Here is a 17,991-nt window from a genome sequence, read left to right on the forward strand (position 1 = left end):
AGGAGGAGGGTTTGGATGCCCTTAGGGTGCCCCCTCCTCCTCCCATTAGAAAAAAGGGAGGAGGGGAGAGAGAGAGGATGGGTGGGAGGTGGAGGGGGAGGAGCAAGAGGAGGGGCCTCCGGGGAGAGGGGGTAGAGGCAGGAGGAGGTAGTCCGAAAGGGACCCAGAGAGGTCATCTAGACCGACCCCCTCCATTCAAGCAAAAACAGCCTTGCGAGGAAGGAATGAAGAGAAGGAGAGGAAGGAAAGAGGGAAGGAAGGAACAAAGGAAGGTATAGAGGAAAGGAAGGAAGGAAAGAAGGAAGGAATGGAGGGAAGGGAGGGAAGGAAGGGAAAAGAGGAAGGGAAAAAGACAAAGGAAGGAAGGAACTCAGTTACTGAAGTCATATTATTTACAGTCAAGTTTGGAGTGGTTAATATTAAGTTTAAATCTGTTGTGTGCTCTTGTGTTGTTGTGGTTGAAGCCGAAGTAGTCGCCGACAGGCAGGACGTTGGCAGCATATGATCTTGTGGGCAATACTTAGACCTTGTTTAAGGCGTCTTAGTTCTAAACTTCTAGGCCCAGGATTGAAAGTCTAGTCTCGTAGGATATTCTGTTTCGAGTGGAGGGCTCTTCTGGTGAAGCATCTTTGGACATTTTCAAGGTGTTAATGTCTGAGGTGCGATATGGGTTCCAAACGGATGAGCTGTATTCGAGGATGGGTCTGGCAAAAGTTTTGTAAGCTCTGGTAAGTCGTGTGAGATTGCCAGAGCAGAAGCTACGTAGGATTAGGTTTACAACTCTTGAGCCTTCTTGGCGATGTTGTTGCTGGGGCTTTGGCACTTAAATCTTTTGTTATTATTGTACCGAGGTCTTTATTCAGTTCGTATTGGAGGGTCAGATTCCAGCCATCATCTAGTCCCACCTTCCTCCTCAGCAAGAGACCAATTTTTGAAGAAAAAAAAAATCCAGGGAGGGGGGGTGAAAAAAAACGCAACAGGAGACCTCTCGTGATGTTGGGTGTAAGTGAGTGTGTAAAACTCCTCGGAGTTGTCTGGCCACCAAGACGAAGGAAGGAAAGGCCGGGCGCGGCTCTTCCGCTCTCGGAGGAGGCCAGAATGACCACACCAGCTCTGGTGGAGCCCAGGCGGGGAGGATCTGTCAGAAGGGAGGGGGACTCCAACCTGCGGAGGATCATCTAGTCTGACCACCTACTCAAGCAGGAGACTTCAGAGAATCATCAGAGTTGGGAGGAGACCTTGGATGGTCATCTAGTCCAGACCCCTACTCAAGCAGGAGACCCTTAGAGAACCATAAGAGTTGGGAGGGGACATTGGAAGTCATCTAGTCCAACCCCCCTACTCAAGCAGGAGACCCACATAGACCCTCCTCCTCCTCTTCTTCTTCTCCTCCTCCTCGTTCTTCCTCTCCCTCCTCTTCTTCTCCTTCTTCTTCCTCCTCTTCTTCTTCTACATCCTCCTCTTCTTCTTCTCCTTCTTCTTCTTCCTCCTCCTCCTCCTCCTCCTTTTCCTCCTTTTCTTCCTCTTCCTCCTCCTCTATTCTTCTTCTACCCTCCTCCTCCTCTTCCTCCTCCTTCTCTTCTCCTCCTCTTCCTCCTCCTCCTCTTCCTCCTCCTCCTTTCTTCTCCTCCTCTACTTCTTCTACCCACTCCTCCTCTTCTTCTCCCTCCTTAACCTCTTCTTCCTCTCCTCTTCTTCTTTCTCTTCCTCCTCCTCTTCTTCTACTTCCTCCTCCTCCTCTTTTTCTTCTCCTCCTCTTCTTCTTCCTCCTCTCTTCCTCCTCCTCTTCCTCCTCTTCTTCCTCCTCCTCCTCCTTCCTCCTCCTCTTCTTCCTCCTCTCCACTTCTTCCTCCTCCTCCTCTTCTTCCTCCTCCTCCTCTTCTTCCTCCTCCTCCTCTTCCTCCCTGCCCCCCCCAAAAAAGAAAAGAAAATCCCAGGCAGGATTTCCTGCCTGTCAGACTCCACTGACTTTACAACGGAGAGCAGCCAAGTAGTAGCACCAGCCATGGGCAATTGGGTCGGGGGTCCCTCGGGGGGGCGTGTCCTCTGCTCCCGCCAGCGGCCCTCCACCTCAGAGGAGAGCGACCCCGGAGGAGGAAGCAAGGGCAGGTGAGGAAGACAACCCCAACTCCCTCTAGTAGGAAGGGGGGAGCAGAGAGAAAGTGAAAAAAAAATTCCCCCACCGGGACCCAAAATGGGGCGAAGATGGTGGGGGAAGTGAAGAGGGGAGGGTTCTTAATTGAATTTGGTTGGATGATTATGATTATGATTAATATTATTAATTATTATTCATATTAGTATTATTAATTAAGTTAATTACCCTGATTGCATTTGATTTGGTTGACTGATTTCACTTGATGGAACTGACGCAATTCGATTTTAACTTTAACTTTTCACTTTGAAATTTGAAATTTTGAACTATTATTATTATTATTTATTTTAACTTTTAACTTTTAAGAGTCTAATAAATTATTATTATTATTATCAGTATCATTATTATTCTTCTTTTAACTTTTAACTTTTGAACATTGAAGTTTGAAGTTTTGAACTATTATTAATTATTATTATTATTATTTTAACTTTAACTTTTTAACTTTTAACTTTTAACTTTTTAACTTTTTAACTTTTTAACTTTTTAACTTTTAACTTAGCTCTGTCTAATAAATTAATATTATTATTATCATTTTAAGTTTTAACTTTTAACTTTTAACTTGTAACTTTTTAACTTTTTAACTTTTAACTTAGCTTAACTTAACGTCAGTTGGGGGTTGGCATACAAATCAAATAAATTATTATTATTATTATTATTATTATTATTATTATTTAATTTGATTTAATTTAATTGATTTAATTATTTAACTTAACTCAGTTCAATTTAATACTTTAACTTTTAACTTTTAAACTTTTAACAACTTTTAACTTAGCTTAACTTAATTTCGGAGAGGGCAGCATACAAATCTAATAAATTATTATTATTATTATTATTATTATTACTACTACTACTATTATTATGTCAATACAACTCAGCAAATGAGATCACTATGCTGGATTTTGTATTTCATCACCAGTCGGACGTTTCCCAAGCACCTAGGACTGTGTGATGTAGCGGCGAATTATGTTTGCCGATCCCAGTAAAGCGGCCTTTTGCAATTGACAGATGGAGATTTTGTCCATTCTGATGGTTTTCAAATGTCCACTGAGATCCTTTGGCACTGCACCCAGCGTGCCAAGTACCACTGCGACCACTTTCCACTGGCTTATGCCAGAGTCACTGCAGCTCGATTTTTAGATCTTCGTATTTCACTAATTCCTCTAGCTGCTTCTCCTACAATTCTGCTGTCCCCTGGGATTGCGATGTCAATGATCCATACTTTCTTTTTCTCCACAATCAGGATGTCTGGTGTGTTATGCTTCAGAATTCGGTCAGTCTGAAGTCGGAAGTACCACAGTAGTTTTTGCTTGCTCATTTTCGACCACTTTTTCGGGCTTATGATCCCACCAGTTCTTTGCCACTGGGAAATGGTAGTTCCGGCACAAGTTCCAGTGGATCATCTGTGCCACAGCATCATGTCTATGCTTGTAGTCACTCTGTGCCATCTTTCCTGCAGCAGCTGAATATGTGATTGATTGTTTCATCTGTTTCTTTACAGAGTCTGCACTTTGGATCATCTGTTGATTTTTCAATTCTGGCTTTGACAGCATTTGTTCTAATGGCCTGTTCTTGTGCCGCTCGTACTAGTCCTTCTGTCTCCTTTTGAGTGTTCCATTTGTAAGCATGACCAGGTCTTTTCTTTATCCACTTTGCCATCAATCGTCTCCAAGAACTGGCCATGCAATGCTTTGTTCCGCCAACTGTCCATGCGACAATGAGTTACAGTTTTTCTGTACTGATCCTTAGTTTGCTTCACCTTGAGAAGCTTCTATTGTTGACCTCCATCAGCGCTGACTCTTTGCTCTCCTTCACATAGTCAGCTAATGCGTGCTTCTCTTCTTTCACTGTCTGCTTCAACTTGCAAAAGTCCTCTGCCGCCTATTTTCCTTGGTAAATACAGCTTGTAAACATCACTGAGGGGGTGTAGTGCATGATGGATAGTCATTAATTTTCTGGTTTTCCTGTCCAGGTTGTCCAGCTCTGCTTGAGTCCAGTTCACTATGCCAGCTGTGTATCTAATGACAGATATGGCCCACGTATTTATAGCCTTGATAGTGTTGCCACCATTCAGTTTGCTCTTCAAAATTTTTCTGGTCCTCTGGATGTACTCTTTGCTGATCACAGTTTTCACATGGCCATGCTTGATATTATCCAGTTGCAAGATGCCCAAGTATCTGTAGGCTTCTGGCTGGTGGCACTTGATGGTTTGACCATTTGGCATTTCAATGCCCTCACTTTCAGTGATTTCCCCTTTTTCAGTGCCACTGTGGCACACATTTATCCAGGCCAAACTCCATGCTGATGTCATTGCTGAAGATTCGCACAGTGTTGGTTAGTGACTGTATCTCAGTTTCTGATTTTCCATACAACTTCAGGTCATCCATGTACAGCAGTTTGGTAGGTAGGTTTGTTTTCTGTAAGATGAGTGACAGCGGGATTATAGCGATGATGAATAGCAATGGGGACTAAGAGTCCCCCTGGTAGATGCCCCTTCTGATGTTGATCAGTCCATAGCTTTCCTTCCCAACAAAAAGCTCAGTCTTCCAATATTTCATCGCCTTTTCTATGAATTTCCTGATGTTTTCATTGACTCCAATGACTTCCAGGCATTTTATGATCCAGCTGTGTGGCAATGAGTCAAAGGCTTTCTTGTAGTCAATCCAGGTCATGTATAGGTTTGTTTTCCTGTTCTTACAGTTCTCCGAAATCATTTTATCACTTAGGAGCTGGTCTTTCGTACCTCTGCTTTGTCTTTTATTGCCCTTTTTCTCCACTGGCATGATATCATTTTCTTCTAGGTAGTCCTGAATTCTGTCAGCAGTTTGAGCATGGTCAGCAGTTTGAGCATGGTCGTCAAACATGTTATTGGCCTGTAGTTTCCTGGTATGACTCCTTTCACTGCATCTTTTTGTATTAAATATGTTCTGCCAGTTGTAAGCCATTCACTAATATTTCCTGTCTGCAGCATTTTGTTGAACAATTCGGCCATTTTTGCATGCAGGCTGGTCAGGTATTTCAGCCAAAAATCATGCACCTGATCAGTGCCAGGGGATGTCCAGTTCTTTATCCTCTTCACTCTTTCTGCAATCATTTCAGGTGTTATCTCCAGCTGCTGCATATTGCTCCCTGAGAATTCCTTCTCAAACTCCTTTATCCACCCAGCAGTCCTGTTATAGTCCTTTTCGACCTCCCAGAGATCTTTCCACAACTTTGTTGTTATTTTCACCTCTGGCTTTTCAATTTTCTTATCTGTTTGCTGATGCAGGTTCTGGTAGAACTGCCTCTGGTTGGATTGAAATGTTTGATTCTGCCTGTACTGGGTGATCCTAGCTTCACATCGCTCAATTTTCCTGGCTGTCGCTGTTATCTGCTGCTTTACAATTTCCAGAGCTTCCTCGATCTTTCTTGTACTTAGCCAGTACTTTTTTGTCAAATAGTCTTTGATTTTCTGATTGTTCAGTTTCTGCTCCTTAAGGTTCTTCAAGTTACTTGCATCTGATCTCAAGCTTTTGATTTTCAGTTCTAGTCGAATTTTCCATTTTGGTTTTCCAGTTGGTTTTCCAGTTGGTTTCTGTTGCAGTAACCCTAGTTCTTCAGTTACTATCACAGCTGTACGGTAGGCAAGCTGATTCAATTCTTCAATTGAAGTTACATTGACAGTTGCAAGTGCAGAGTTAATATCTTCCATCAGTGGGACAAGTCGTTTCTTGCTCATGTTTTTTAAGGCTGGCAGTCTCTTTCGCTCTGCATTGAACCCTGCATGAGCAAGTATTTGGTCCTTAAGTTCTTGCTGCCTTTGAGTTGTAGTGTCAAGTGTCTCATCTGCAGCTTTTTTATTTTTTTATTTTTTATTTATTTATTTTGTCCAATACACAATACATAGAAGAGAATAGACATGAGGTAATATATATAAAGAAAAATATAAAATAGAGGAGAAGATATATGAAAGGAAGAAAATATATATGATATATGAGATAAAGTAAAGACAATTGGACAAGGGATGGAAGGCACACTGGTGCACTTATGTATGCCCCTTACTGATCTCTTAGGAACCTGGAGAGGTCAATCGTGGATAGTCTAAGGGAGAAATGTTGGGGGTTAGGGGTTGATACTATTAAGTCTGGTAATGAGTTCCACGCTTCGACAACTCGATTGTTAAAGTCATATTTTTTACAGTCAAGTTTGTAGCGGTTAATATTATGTTTGAATCTGTTGCTTGCTCTTGTGTTGTTACAGTTGAAGCTGAAGTAGTCATTGACAGGTAGGACGTTGCAGCATATGATCTTGTGGGCAATACTTAAATCGTGTTTTAGGCATCGTAGTTCTAAGCTTTCTAGACCCAGGATTGTTAGTCTATTTTCGTAGGGTATTCTGTTTCTAGTGGAGGAGTGAAGAGCTCTTCTGGTGAAATATTTTTGGACGTTTTCAAGAGTGTTGATGTCCGAGATGTGGTATGGGTTCCAGACAGATGAGCTGTATTCTAGGATGGGTCTGGCAAAAGTTTTGTAGGCTCTTGTGAGTAGTGTGAGATTCCCAGAGCAGAAGCTACGTAGGATCAGGTTAACAACTCTAGAAGCCTTTTTGGCGATATTGTTGCAGTGGGCTTTAGCACTTAGGTCATTTGATATTAGTATTCCAAGCTCTTTTACTGTGTGTGGGTTGGCTGTGAGAATTTGTTTGTTCAGTTTATATATGAGGTTAGGATTCTTTTTGCCGATGTGGAGGGTAGAGCATTTGTTGGTTGATATTTGAAGTTGCCAGGTGTTAGACCAATCGGAGACTAAGTCGAGGTCTTTTTGGAGAGTAAATATGTTGTCCATGGTGTTGAAAAGTTTTACATCGTCGGCAAAAAGAACACAGTTGCTTGTGATATGATTGCAGAGGTCGTTGATGTAGAGAATGAAAAGAGTAGGTGTGGATGCTGTCAAAGTCCCCAATGAAGACGATGTCCTCAAAAGGGGCTAAAAGCAACCCAGCCGTGTGTGATTAGATTAGATTAGATTTATTGGATTTATATGCCGCCCCTCTCCGAAAACTCGGGGCGGCTCACAGCAAGACAAAAAAAACAATATATAATGACAATCCAATACCCACCAATCCAATTTCAGTTTTAAGCTAAAAATTCACAAAAACAACCCCAAGTATTAAAACAAATAAACAAAACACACATACAATCAATCTAATACCAAAACAACATGGGCAAGGGGGAGATGTTTCAGTTCCCCCATGCCTGACGGCAGAGGTGGGTTTTAAGAAGTTTGCAAAAGGCAAGGAGGGTGGGGGCAATCCTAATCTCAGGGGGGAGTTGGTTCCAGAGGGTTGGAGCCGCCACAGAGAAGGCTCTTCCCCTGGGTCCCGCCAGACGACATTGTTTAGTCGACGGGACCCGGAGAAGGCCAACTCTGTGGGACCGAACCGGTCGCTGGGATTCGTGCGGCAGAAGGCGGTCCCGAAGGTATTCTGGTCCAGTGCCATGAAGGGCTTTATAGGTCATAACCAACACTTTGAATTGTGACCGGAAACTGATCGGCAACCAATGCAGGCTGCGGAGTGTTGGAGTGATATGGGCATACTTAGAGAAGCCCATAATTGCTCTCGCAGCTGCATTCTGCACGATCTGAAGTTTCCGAACACTTTTCAAAGGTAGCCCCATGTAGAGAGCGTTACAGTAGTCGAACCTTGAGGTGATTAGGGCATGAGTGACTGTGAGCAATGACTCCCGGTCCAAGTAGGGCCGCAACTGGCGCACCAGGCGAACCTGGGCAAACGCCCCCCTCGCCACAGCTGAAAGATGTTTCTCTAGTGTGAGCTGTGGATCGAGGAGGACGCCCAAGTTGCGGACCCTCTCTGAAGGGGTCAATAATTCCCCCCCCAGGGTAATGGATGGACAGATCGAGTTGTCCTTGGGAGGCAAGACCCACAGCCACTCCGTCTTGTCTGGATTGAGTTTGAGTTTGTTGACACCCATCCAGGCCCCAACAGCCTCCAGGCACCGGCACATCACTTCCACTGCTTCGTTGACTGGGCATGGGGTGGAGATGTACAGCTGGGTATCATCGGCATATTGATGATACCTCACCCCATGTCCTTGGATGATCTCGCCCAGCGGTTTCATGTAGATATTAAATAGCAGGGGGGAGAGGACCGACCCCTGAGGCACCCCACAAGGGAGAGACCTCGAGGTCGACCTCTGACCCCCCACTAACACCGACTGCGACCGACCAGAGAGGTAGGAGGAGAACCACTGGAGAACAGTGCCTCCCACTCCCAACCCCTCCAGCCGGCGCAGAAGGATACCATGGTCGTGGTGTGGGGTCACCCACGAATGCAAATCCTAGAAAGTAGAACCTGGACACATTCTCTCTCTGGGTGAAGTGACATGGTGTAGAGCCATGCGCTCCTTTTTATTTAGGAACATAAGGAAATGGGGTATAATTTCATATACATGTCAAATGATACATCAACCATACAGCTTCAAACGTATGCCCTGAGTTCTTCCTTTCCCATAGATATCAAGAAACAATCTCCTTGGAACTTCCTAAAAGCAGATGTTTATTCGCACCTAATTCCTCTGAAGGTTCCTTCTTTAACTGGCTTAATCTTTCTTAATTGCCCTGCAATTTGTTTGTGTGCTCCAGGCAATGAAACTTCCCCCTTTGATCCTATAATGTCCTGTCCAGAGTGGTGAAAACTTTGTTTATAGTGAGATGTTTATTCTGAGTTCCCAGGAATGCAGATTAGGCGAGTTTTTTGCCCTTCCTTGTCCTGGGTTTTATAGAATCAGGGTCAGGCAGAGTATATATATTTTTATGCTAGAAATCCAGATTTAATAAAAATCCTATCCTAACATAACTTGCTATACTGCAACAAGTAGGACCTAGTATGCTGCCCTGGAGAACTCCACTCTTCACAGGGATGGGGTGGAAATGGTGCTTCCAATTTTGACAATTTGTTGCCTATTTGACAGGAATGAAGTAATCCAGCTGTGGAGGAATCCTGAGATGCCATAGGATTTGAGTTTTAGGAGTAGTTTGTCATGGACCACTGAGTCGAAGGCTTTGCAAAAGTCAATATAAATTGCATCAATGGATTTTCCTTGGTCGAGGTGGGTAGTCCAAATGTTTTTGCAGTGAAGTAGTTGTAGGTTGCAGGATAATTTCTTTCTGAATCCAAATTGTTTGTTCGAGAGTAGGTTATTGGATTCTAAGTAAAGGGTAATTGATTGATTTATAATTGATTCCATGATTTTGCATGAGACGCAGCATAGTGATATTGGTCTGTAGTTGTCAACGAGAGAAGGGTCTCCTTTTTTAAAGATGGGGATGACCATTGCTTTTGACCATAGCTTGGGGAGTGTGCTGGTCCTGAAGGATTTTTGGAAGATAATGCTTAGAGGTTCAGCTATAGCAGAATAAAGTTTTTTCAGGAAGTATGCGCAAAGAATGTCTGGTCCGACTGATAGGGAAGGTTTGATGTCACGGAGTGCTTTTTCAACGCGGTCTTCTTGCTGTCTTTCCAAGTTTTCATCAGGTTCCAGTTGTGTAGTGACTCCAGATCTTATTGGAGCTTCTACTGGTGCCAGATCAGATGTTGGTGTTTCTATTTTGCAAATTTTCTGAATTTCTTCTAATTATTCTAATTCTAATTATTATTATTATTATCATTATTATTTAATTTGATTTAATTATTTAATTTACCTTAACTCAAATCAATTTAATAATTTAACTCTTTTAAATTTTAACTTTTAAACTTTTAACTTTTACCATCATCTACCATCCATCCATCCATCCATCCATCTTCGGAGTCTTCGGAGAGGGGCGGCATACAAATCTAAGTAATAAATAAATCTATCATCTATCTATCCATCCATCCATCATCCATCAATTTATCTATCCATCCATCCATCTATCAATCATCCATCCATCCATCCATCATCCATCCATCCATAATTTGACTTCATTTGACTTGAGTTGACTTTACTTAAACATGACTGACTTAGACTTAAAATTTACACTTAAACTTAAACTTGACTTTGACCTGGCATGACATTATTTGACTTGACTTGACTAAAACTTGACTTTGACTTAGACTTAAATCTAAACTTAAACCTAAACTTACCCTTAAACTTAAACTTGACTTAGACTTTGACTTTGACTTGACTTCATTTGACTTAAACTTGACTTCGACTCCAGCTTAAACTTAAACTTAAGCTTGACCTTGACTTAAACTTAGAGGTCACCGTGTGTCGGGCGCCAAATTTTTCTCCTCCCTCCTTGCAGCTCGCCGGCTGAGCGCCTGGCCGACCCTCCTCGCTACGCCCGGATCAAGAATTGGCAAACGGGCGCCATCCTCTATGACACGCTCAGCGCCCAAGCTGGCCAGGTGAGGGTTCCCGCAACATTGTCAGCGCCGAAGGGGGGCACGAAATGGGCTGCTCCCCATCTGTTTTGCCCACCGCTGTGTCCACTTTGCCCCTACTAGGAGGTTCCGTGCAGTGCCAAACGCTGCCTGGGCTCCGCCATGGTGCCGAAACAGATGGTCTCTGGTCCGGATGGCGCCCGCTCGGAGGAAGAACTCCTTCGCCTGGCCCGGGATTTCCTCGCCCTTTACTTCGGGTCCATGAAGCGGTAAGGAAGACCCCCAAAAAGATCCTCTCTCGATTTTGCCCGCCAAACTCTGCCATAATTTAGTTTATAATATAACCCAAATTATTACATAAATATCATATAATCCAAATTATGACATAGATATCATACAACCCAAATTATGACGCATATGTAATATAACCCAAATTATGACATAGATATGATATAACCCAAATTATGATGCATATAACTCAAATTATGACACATATGTAATATAACCCAAATTATGACGCATAGATAATATAATCCAAAATATGACGCATATACATAAGCGTCATAATTTGGTTTATATTATATCTATGTCATAATTTGGGTTATATTATATCTATGTCATAATTTGGGTTATATTACCTAGGCGTCATAATTTGGATTACGGTATATTATATCTATGTCATAATTTGGGTTGTATTACCTAGGCGTCATAATTTGGATTTTATTATATCTATGTCATAATTTGAGTTATATTCCATATGTGGCATAATTTGGGTTATGTTATATCTATAATATAGATAATATAATCCAAATTGGGACGCATAGATAACATAACTGAAATTATGACATAGATATAATATAACCCAAATTATGAAGTGTATATATAACCCAAGTTATGAGGTAGATATAATATAACCCAAATTATGATGCATATATCTCAAATTATGATGCAGATATAATATAACACAAATTATGATGCCTAGATGATATAACCAAAATTATGACGCATACATATGCGTCATAATTTGGGTTATATTATATCTATGTCATAATTTGGGTTATATTACCTAGGCGTCATAATTATCTATGTCATATTTTGGGTTATATTACATACGTGTCATAATTTGGCTTATGTTATATCTATAATATAGATAATATAAACCAAATTAGGACGCATAGATAATATAACCCAAATTATGACATAGAGATAAAATAACCCCTGCCCACCGCCCCCCCCCCTTGCCCAAACACAGGAAGGCTGTCACTCCTGTTTGTGCCTGACAGCCAGATGTCTTATCAGAGCTCCTTCCTCTCTGGTTGCCCCCCCCCCCCTTGGAATAACATCCCGTTGGGAAAAATTCTACTCGCCGACTGGCGTGGGAAAAGGAGAAGTTCAATAAGGGGAAGGGAGAGACCAAAGTCCATGGTCCCTGCCCTGAGTAGGCCAACAAAGACATATAAGGAATAGGAGACACCAAGGCCCATCATCCCCGCCTGGATAAATTAGGAAAGGGACACACCAAGGCCCAACTTTGTCTTTGTTGGCCAATTCAGGGTGGGGACGATGGGCCTTCATGTCTCCCCTTCCTAATTTGTCTTCGTTGGCCAACTCAGGGCAGGGATAATGGGCCTTGGAGTGTCCCTAACTTGTCTTCATTGGGCAACTCAGGCCAGGGATGATGGGCCTTGGTGTCTCCCTTCCTAATTGTCTCAATTGGCCAACTCAGGCCACGGACGATGGGCCTTGGAGTGTCCCTAATTTGTCTTCATTGGCCAACTTAGGCCAGGGATGATGGACCTTCATGTCTCCCCTTCCTAATTGTCTTCGTTGGCCAATTCAGGCCGGGTACAATGGACCTTCATGTCTCCCCTTCCTAATTTGTCTTCATTGGCCAACGTAGGCTGGGGACGATGGGCCCTGCTGTGTCCAACAAAGACAAATAAGGAATGGGAGACACAAGGCCTATCATCCCCACCCGGAATTGGCCAACAAAGACAAGTTAGGAACGTGACGCACCAAGACCCATCGTCCCCACCCTGAGTTGGCCCACTGCGGGATGCCAAGCCAAAAAGGTTGGGGAACTGTGTTCGAGGACCCCACCCACCCCAGAAATCCCCCTGTGCTGCCCAATTTTTCTTCGATCTTCGCAGTCGCAAGTCGTTATCCTTGGCTCGGAAGTCGGATGAGAGCCAGCCGGGGACCCTCCCGACCTCGTACGTCCACCGTCTTGAGCTGAGGATGCTGAGTAGTGCCTCATGGAACCCCCCATGCTCCTCTCTTTCCTCCACAGTGCCGAATCCCCGGCCCACCACCAGCGTCTTCAGGAGGTGCAGCAGCAGATTGCCACCACTGGCAGGTACCAGCTGCTGGAAGCCGAGCTGATTTTCGGGGCCAAGCACGCCTGGCGCAACGCAGCCCGCTGCCTGGGCCGCATCCAGTGGAACAAGCTGCAGGTGCGGCGGTGGACGTATCGAAACCATGCGCCTTTGCCGGGCAGATGTCAGGAGTCTGAGCATTTTTATTTTATTCCCCCCCCCCTTGTGGATCCATGCCTGTAATAAAGATGTGCCGATTCCGGCTAGCAAGGGGGGCATACCAGGCGGCTAAAGTCTCGGCTCGCTTGCCAAACATGACGTCCAAGATTATCCGTCATGGAATACTCACCAGGATCCATCTCTCGGGGGGGGGGGGGGTCCTCCCTTCATCACAGTCCCTGCAGGCAATTTCTGAGCCCGTACCGACGAAGAAATGCGTTCCCACTCCCTGTTTGACTTTTCTTCCCGCTAGGTTTTTGACGCCCGCGACATCACCAGCGCGCAGGAAATGTACACCTTCCTGTGCACCCACATCAACTACGCCACCAATCGTGGGAACCTCCGGTGAGCCCCACGGTGTGCACGGATTGATGGTCGTGGCACGGAAGGGACAAAATCCAGATGTTTTTTTCCCTCGTTTCCTTCCCTTCAGGTCGGCCATCACCGTTTTTCCCCCACGGGTGGCGGGACGGGGTGACTTCCGGATCTGGAACCCACAACTCATCCGTTACGCCGGGTACAAGCAGCCCGATGGCTCCATCCTGGGAGATCCAGCCAATGTGGAGATCACCGAGGTGAGTGGAGAAGGGAGTTTTCAACTTACGAGTGATTTTTTAAGCAAATTCCTGTCGCGTAGTGGTCAGCTTTTGCCCCATTTTATGGTTGGACTTCTCGGAAGGTCCCGCATGACCCCGCGACACTTGCAACCATGATAAATGTGAGTTGGTTTTCAGTGTCCAAATCGGGATCGCCTGACCGAGCAGAGGTTACAACAGTCCCAAAGCTGGGAGAAGTTGTGGTCGTCTTTGACCTCCATTCCGTTTAGCGACTGTTCCGAGTTACTGCCAAACTCGAGATTCGGGACGTTGGTTTTTTCAGATTGGATGACCGTGTGTAACAACCCCGACAAGAAGAGTTGACCCTCGAGGGGGTCACATTCATCAATCAATGGTCTCATTTAACAACTTGATTTTGCTTGTTACATATTGAAAATCGACAGCGAGAAATGCTCAAAAATGGTCAAAAATGGGGACATCCTCATCCCATTTTGTAGAGTCCCCTCTTGGCCCATAGGGTCTCCCCATAGTATCCGCATGTGGGGAGGGCCTCAGGATTGTCGGCAAAGCTGACGACGGGACGGGGAGCTGCGCCAACTCTTTGCATTCCACCTTTCTAGCTCTGCATCCAGTACGGTTGGCACCCACCCTACGGACGTTTCGATGTTCTGCCATTGCTACTACAAGCTCCCGATGAGGATCCCGAACTCTTTGTTTTGCCCCCGGAGCTGGTGTTGGAGGTGCCCATCACCCACCCCACGTGAGTCCGGGGGTGGGCTGATCTCGACCACCCCAGATCCTGTGCAGGAGGGTGGGGCAAGTCCCCGAGAACATGGGAGACAGGATCTTTTGATGAGAACCACCTCGTCGAAAGGATCAGGATCCTTTGATGAGAACATTATGAGTGGATTTCTCAGAGTCCCATGTTGGATGACATTTAGATCCATGGGGCGGAGTCTACCGGTTTGCTATCGGGAGTGCATGCGGTCGAGCATGTGGACGGAGCTTCACCTACCACCGCTGCTAGTATTTGGTGCACGCAATGTGGGGGGAATTGGGAACAACCTTGTCAGGGAAGCTCGTCCATCACTTATGTGGTGCTTGCGCATTTCCTGGAGATGTCCACACCTTGCTCACCTGTCACACGTCCCGTCTACTCCAGGTTGACGTGGTTTGAGGAGCTCAGCCTCCGCTGGTATGCCCTCCCGGCGGTGGCCAACATGCTGCTGGAGATTGGCGGGCTGGAGTTCCCGGCAGCCCCGTTCAGCGGCTGGTACGTGGGCTGCGAGATCGGCATGCGGGATTTTTGCGACACTCACCGCTACAACCTCTCACAGGTAAGGGGAAAGAAAGAAAGAAGGGGAGGGAAGAAAGAAAGAAAGAAAGAAAGAGGGAGGAAGGAAAGAATGAAAAGAGAAGTAAGGAAGGAAAAAAAGAAAGAGAACAAAGGAAGGAAAGAGAAGGAAGGAGGAAGGAAGGAAAGGGAAAGAAAGAAAGAAAAGGAAGAAAGGAAAAAAGAAAGAAGGAAGGAAAGAAAGAAAGAAGGAAGGAAAGAGAAGGAAAGAGGAAGGAAGGAAGGGAAGGAAGGAAGGAAAGAAGGAAGGAAATAAAGTCAGAAAGAAAGGAAGGGACAAAGGAAAGAAAGAAAGTAAGTAAGAAAGAAAGAAAGGGAATGAAAGGAAGGAAGGAAAAGAAGGGAGGGAGAAAGGATGGAAGGCCCGCTACTATGACCTCTCGCAGGTAAGGGAATATTTCTGACTCAGGATAGAAAGAAGGAAGGGGAGGGAAGGAAGGAAAGAAAAAAGAAGGAATGAGAAGGGAGGAAGGAAGTAATGAAGGAACAAAAGAAAGAAGGAAGGAAAGAGAAGGGAGGAAGAAAGAAAGAAGGAAAGAGAAGAAAAGAGGAAGGAAGGAAAGGGAAAGGAATGAATGGAGGAACAAAGGAAATAAAGTCAGAAAGAAAGAGAGAAAGAAAGAAAGAAAGAAAGAAACCCCACCCATGTACCCCTCCTAAACACTCGCGAATCTCCCTCTGCCATTTGGACCATCCTCCCCTCTAAATGTCCCTCTCTTCTTCCCCATCAACCGACGTGCTCATGGCAGACAGTGGCCGAGAAGATGGGCTTGGACACAGGGACCACTCTCTCACTCTGGAAGGACAAGGCGGCGGTAGAGTTGAACATGGCCGTCCTACACAGCTTCCAGGTAGGGGGCAGAGCACAGCAGTGCAGCAGAGGAAGGAAAGTGGCTGACGGCGCGGTGGAGACTTCCCGATCCCTTTTTCCTCCCTCCCTTCAATCCATTCGTTCATTCTGTCTTTCCTCCCTCCTTCTTTCTTTCTTTCCTTCCTTCCACCCTCCCTCTTTTCTCTCCTTCCTCTCTGCCTCGACTTTCCTTCCTTCTTTCCTTCCATCTTTCCTCCCTCCTTCCTTCTCTCTCTCTCTCCTCTTTCCTTCCTTCCTTTCAGTCCTCCGTTCATTTTGTCTTCCCTCCCTCCCTTCTTTTCTTTCCTTCCTTCCACCCTCCTTCCTTCCTTTGCTCCCTCTCTGCCTCCCCCTTTCCTTCCATCTTCCCCTCTCTCCTTCTCTCTCTCTCCCCTCTTCCTTCCTTCCTTCCATTCATTCATTCATTCTGTCTTCCCTCCCTCCCACCTTTTCTGACCTTTCTTCCACCCTCCTTTCTCTCCTCCCTCTCTGCCTCCCCTTTCCTTCTTTCCTTCTTTCCTTCCATCTTCCCTCCCTCCTTCTCTCTCCCCCTCTTCAATCTTCCTTCCTTCCTCCCTTCAATTAATTCATTCATTCTGTCTTCCCTCCCTCCTTCTTTTTCTCTTAGCTTCCTTCCACCTTCCCTCCTTTCCTTCTCTTTCCCTCTTTTCTTCCTCCCTCCCTCCCTCTTTCTGCCCCTGCCTCTGTCTGCTTTCCTTTCCTTCCTTCCTTCAATTCATTCATTCATTCTGTCTTCCCTCCCTCCTTCTTTCTTTTCTTCCTTCTACCCTCCCTCCTTTCTCCTTCTTTCTTTTTTCCTCCCTCCCTCTTTCCACCCCTGCCTTCCTGTCTCTCCCTTCCTTTCCTCCCTCCCTCTCTCCCTCCCCCTTCCTTCAATTCATTCATCCATTCTGTCTTCCCTCCCTCCTTCTTTCTTTCCTTCCTTCTATCCTCCCTCCTTTCTCCTTCTTTCTCTTTTTCCCTCCCTCCCTCCCTCTTTCCACCCTTGCCTTCCTCTCTCCCTTCCTTTCCTCCCTCCCTCTCTCCCTCCCCCTTCCTTCAATTCATTCATCCATTCTGTCTTCCCTCCCTCCTTCTTTCTTTCCTTCCTTCTATCCTCCCTCCTTTCTCCTTCTTTCTCTTTTTCCCTCCCTCCCTCCCTCTTTCCACCCTTGCCTTCCTCTCTCCTTTCCTTTCCTACCTCCCTCTCTCCCTCCCCCTTCCTTCAATTCATTCATCCATTCTGACTTCCCTCCCTCCTTTCTTTCTTTCCTCCCACCTTCCCTCCTTTCCTTCGCTTTCCCTCCTTTCTCGCTCTCTACCTGCCTCTTACTTTCTTTCCTTCCTTCCTTCCGTCCTTTAATTAAAGCCTTCATTCTGTCTTCCCTCCCTCCTTTCTTTCTTTCTTCCCTTCCTTTCTTCCTTCCCTTCTTCCTTCCGTCCTTCAATTCATTCATTCACTCTGTCTTCCCTCCATCCTTCCTTCCCTTCCTTCCCTTCCTTCCATCCCTTCCTTCCTTTCCTTCCTTCCTTCCATCCTTTCCCTCCTTCCTTCCCTTCCTTCTTTCCTTCCTTCCTTCTCTCCCTTCCTTTCCTTTTGTCTTCCCTCCCTCCCTTCCTCCTTCTGTCTTTCTCTCTCTCTCTCTCTTTCCTTCTCTCTCTCTTTTGGTTAGGACCCCCCTCCCACTCTTGCTCCTTCTCCACAGCTGGCCAAAGTCACCATCGTGGACCACCACGCCGTCGCTGAATCCTTCATGAAGCACCTGGAGAACGAGCAGAGGATCCGTGGAGGCTGCCCAGCCGACTGGGTTTGGCTGGTGCCCCCCATCTCCGGCAGCCTCACCCCGGTCTTCCACCAGGAGCTGGTCAACTACCAGCTCTCGCCGGGATTCCGGTACCAGGTGAGTCACTAGCCGGAATGGCGAACCACGTTTTTGGCCCTCCCAGCGCCTTTCCACAAGCTGCCGTTCGACTCCATCGTTATCCCTCACCGAGACTCGTGCACTGCCCTCCATCCAAAAGGGGCTGTGTGATGGGCCGGGGTACCAGATCGGTTCTCCATCCCAGTGGCCCGGTGGGGCGTGGCCTAGCCAGCATCCCAAATCACATTTTTGCCTTTCCTCGAGCCGCCAGTCAAATACGTCATTCTCCCTTGATGAGACTCCGTCCGTGCACTGCCCTGCGTC

The 17,991-nt window shown here is 45.8% G+C and overlaps 1 protein-coding gene across 4 annotated transcripts in view; it reads left to right on the forward strand.

Annotated features, from left to right (window-relative positions):
* The first annotated feature begins 609 nt into the window (after positions 1-609).
* Positions 610-17,991, forward strand: part of NOS3 (nitric oxide synthase 3) — a 39,508-nt gene continuing 22,126 nt past the window's right edge. Inside the window, exons 1-10 of one of the 4 annotated variants that reach the window (XM_070767143.1) lie at positions 610-728; positions 10,432-10,534; positions 10,634-10,779; positions 12,801-12,963; positions 13,298-13,389; positions 13,478-13,619; positions 14,222-14,361; positions 14,764-14,938; positions 15,705-15,806; positions 17,512-17,706. In XM_070767143.1, the coding sequence (XP_070623244.1) occupies positions 667-728; positions 10,432-10,534; positions 10,634-10,779; positions 12,801-12,963; positions 13,298-13,389; positions 13,478-13,619; positions 14,222-14,361; positions 14,764-14,938; positions 15,705-15,806; positions 17,512-17,706 (1,320 nt within the window). In that variant the 5' untranslated portion in view covers positions 610-666. Of the gene's footprint in view, positions 729-1,589; positions 2,110-9,202; positions 9,258-10,431; positions 10,535-10,633; positions 10,780-12,800; positions 12,964-13,297; positions 13,390-13,477; positions 13,620-14,221; positions 14,362-14,763; positions 14,939-15,704; positions 15,807-17,511; positions 17,707-17,991 lie in introns of those variants that run through there. The other 3 variants (XM_070767146.1, XM_070767144.1, XM_070767145.1) reach the window with 3 other exon arrangements.

The sequence above is a fragment of the Erythrolamprus reginae genome, chromosome Z, assembly GCF_031021105.1.
Source record: "Erythrolamprus reginae isolate rEryReg1 chromosome Z, rEryReg1.hap1, whole genome shotgun sequence".
NCBI classification, from domain to species: domain Eukaryota; kingdom Metazoa; phylum Chordata; class Lepidosauria; order Squamata; family Dipsadidae; genus Erythrolamprus; species Erythrolamprus reginae.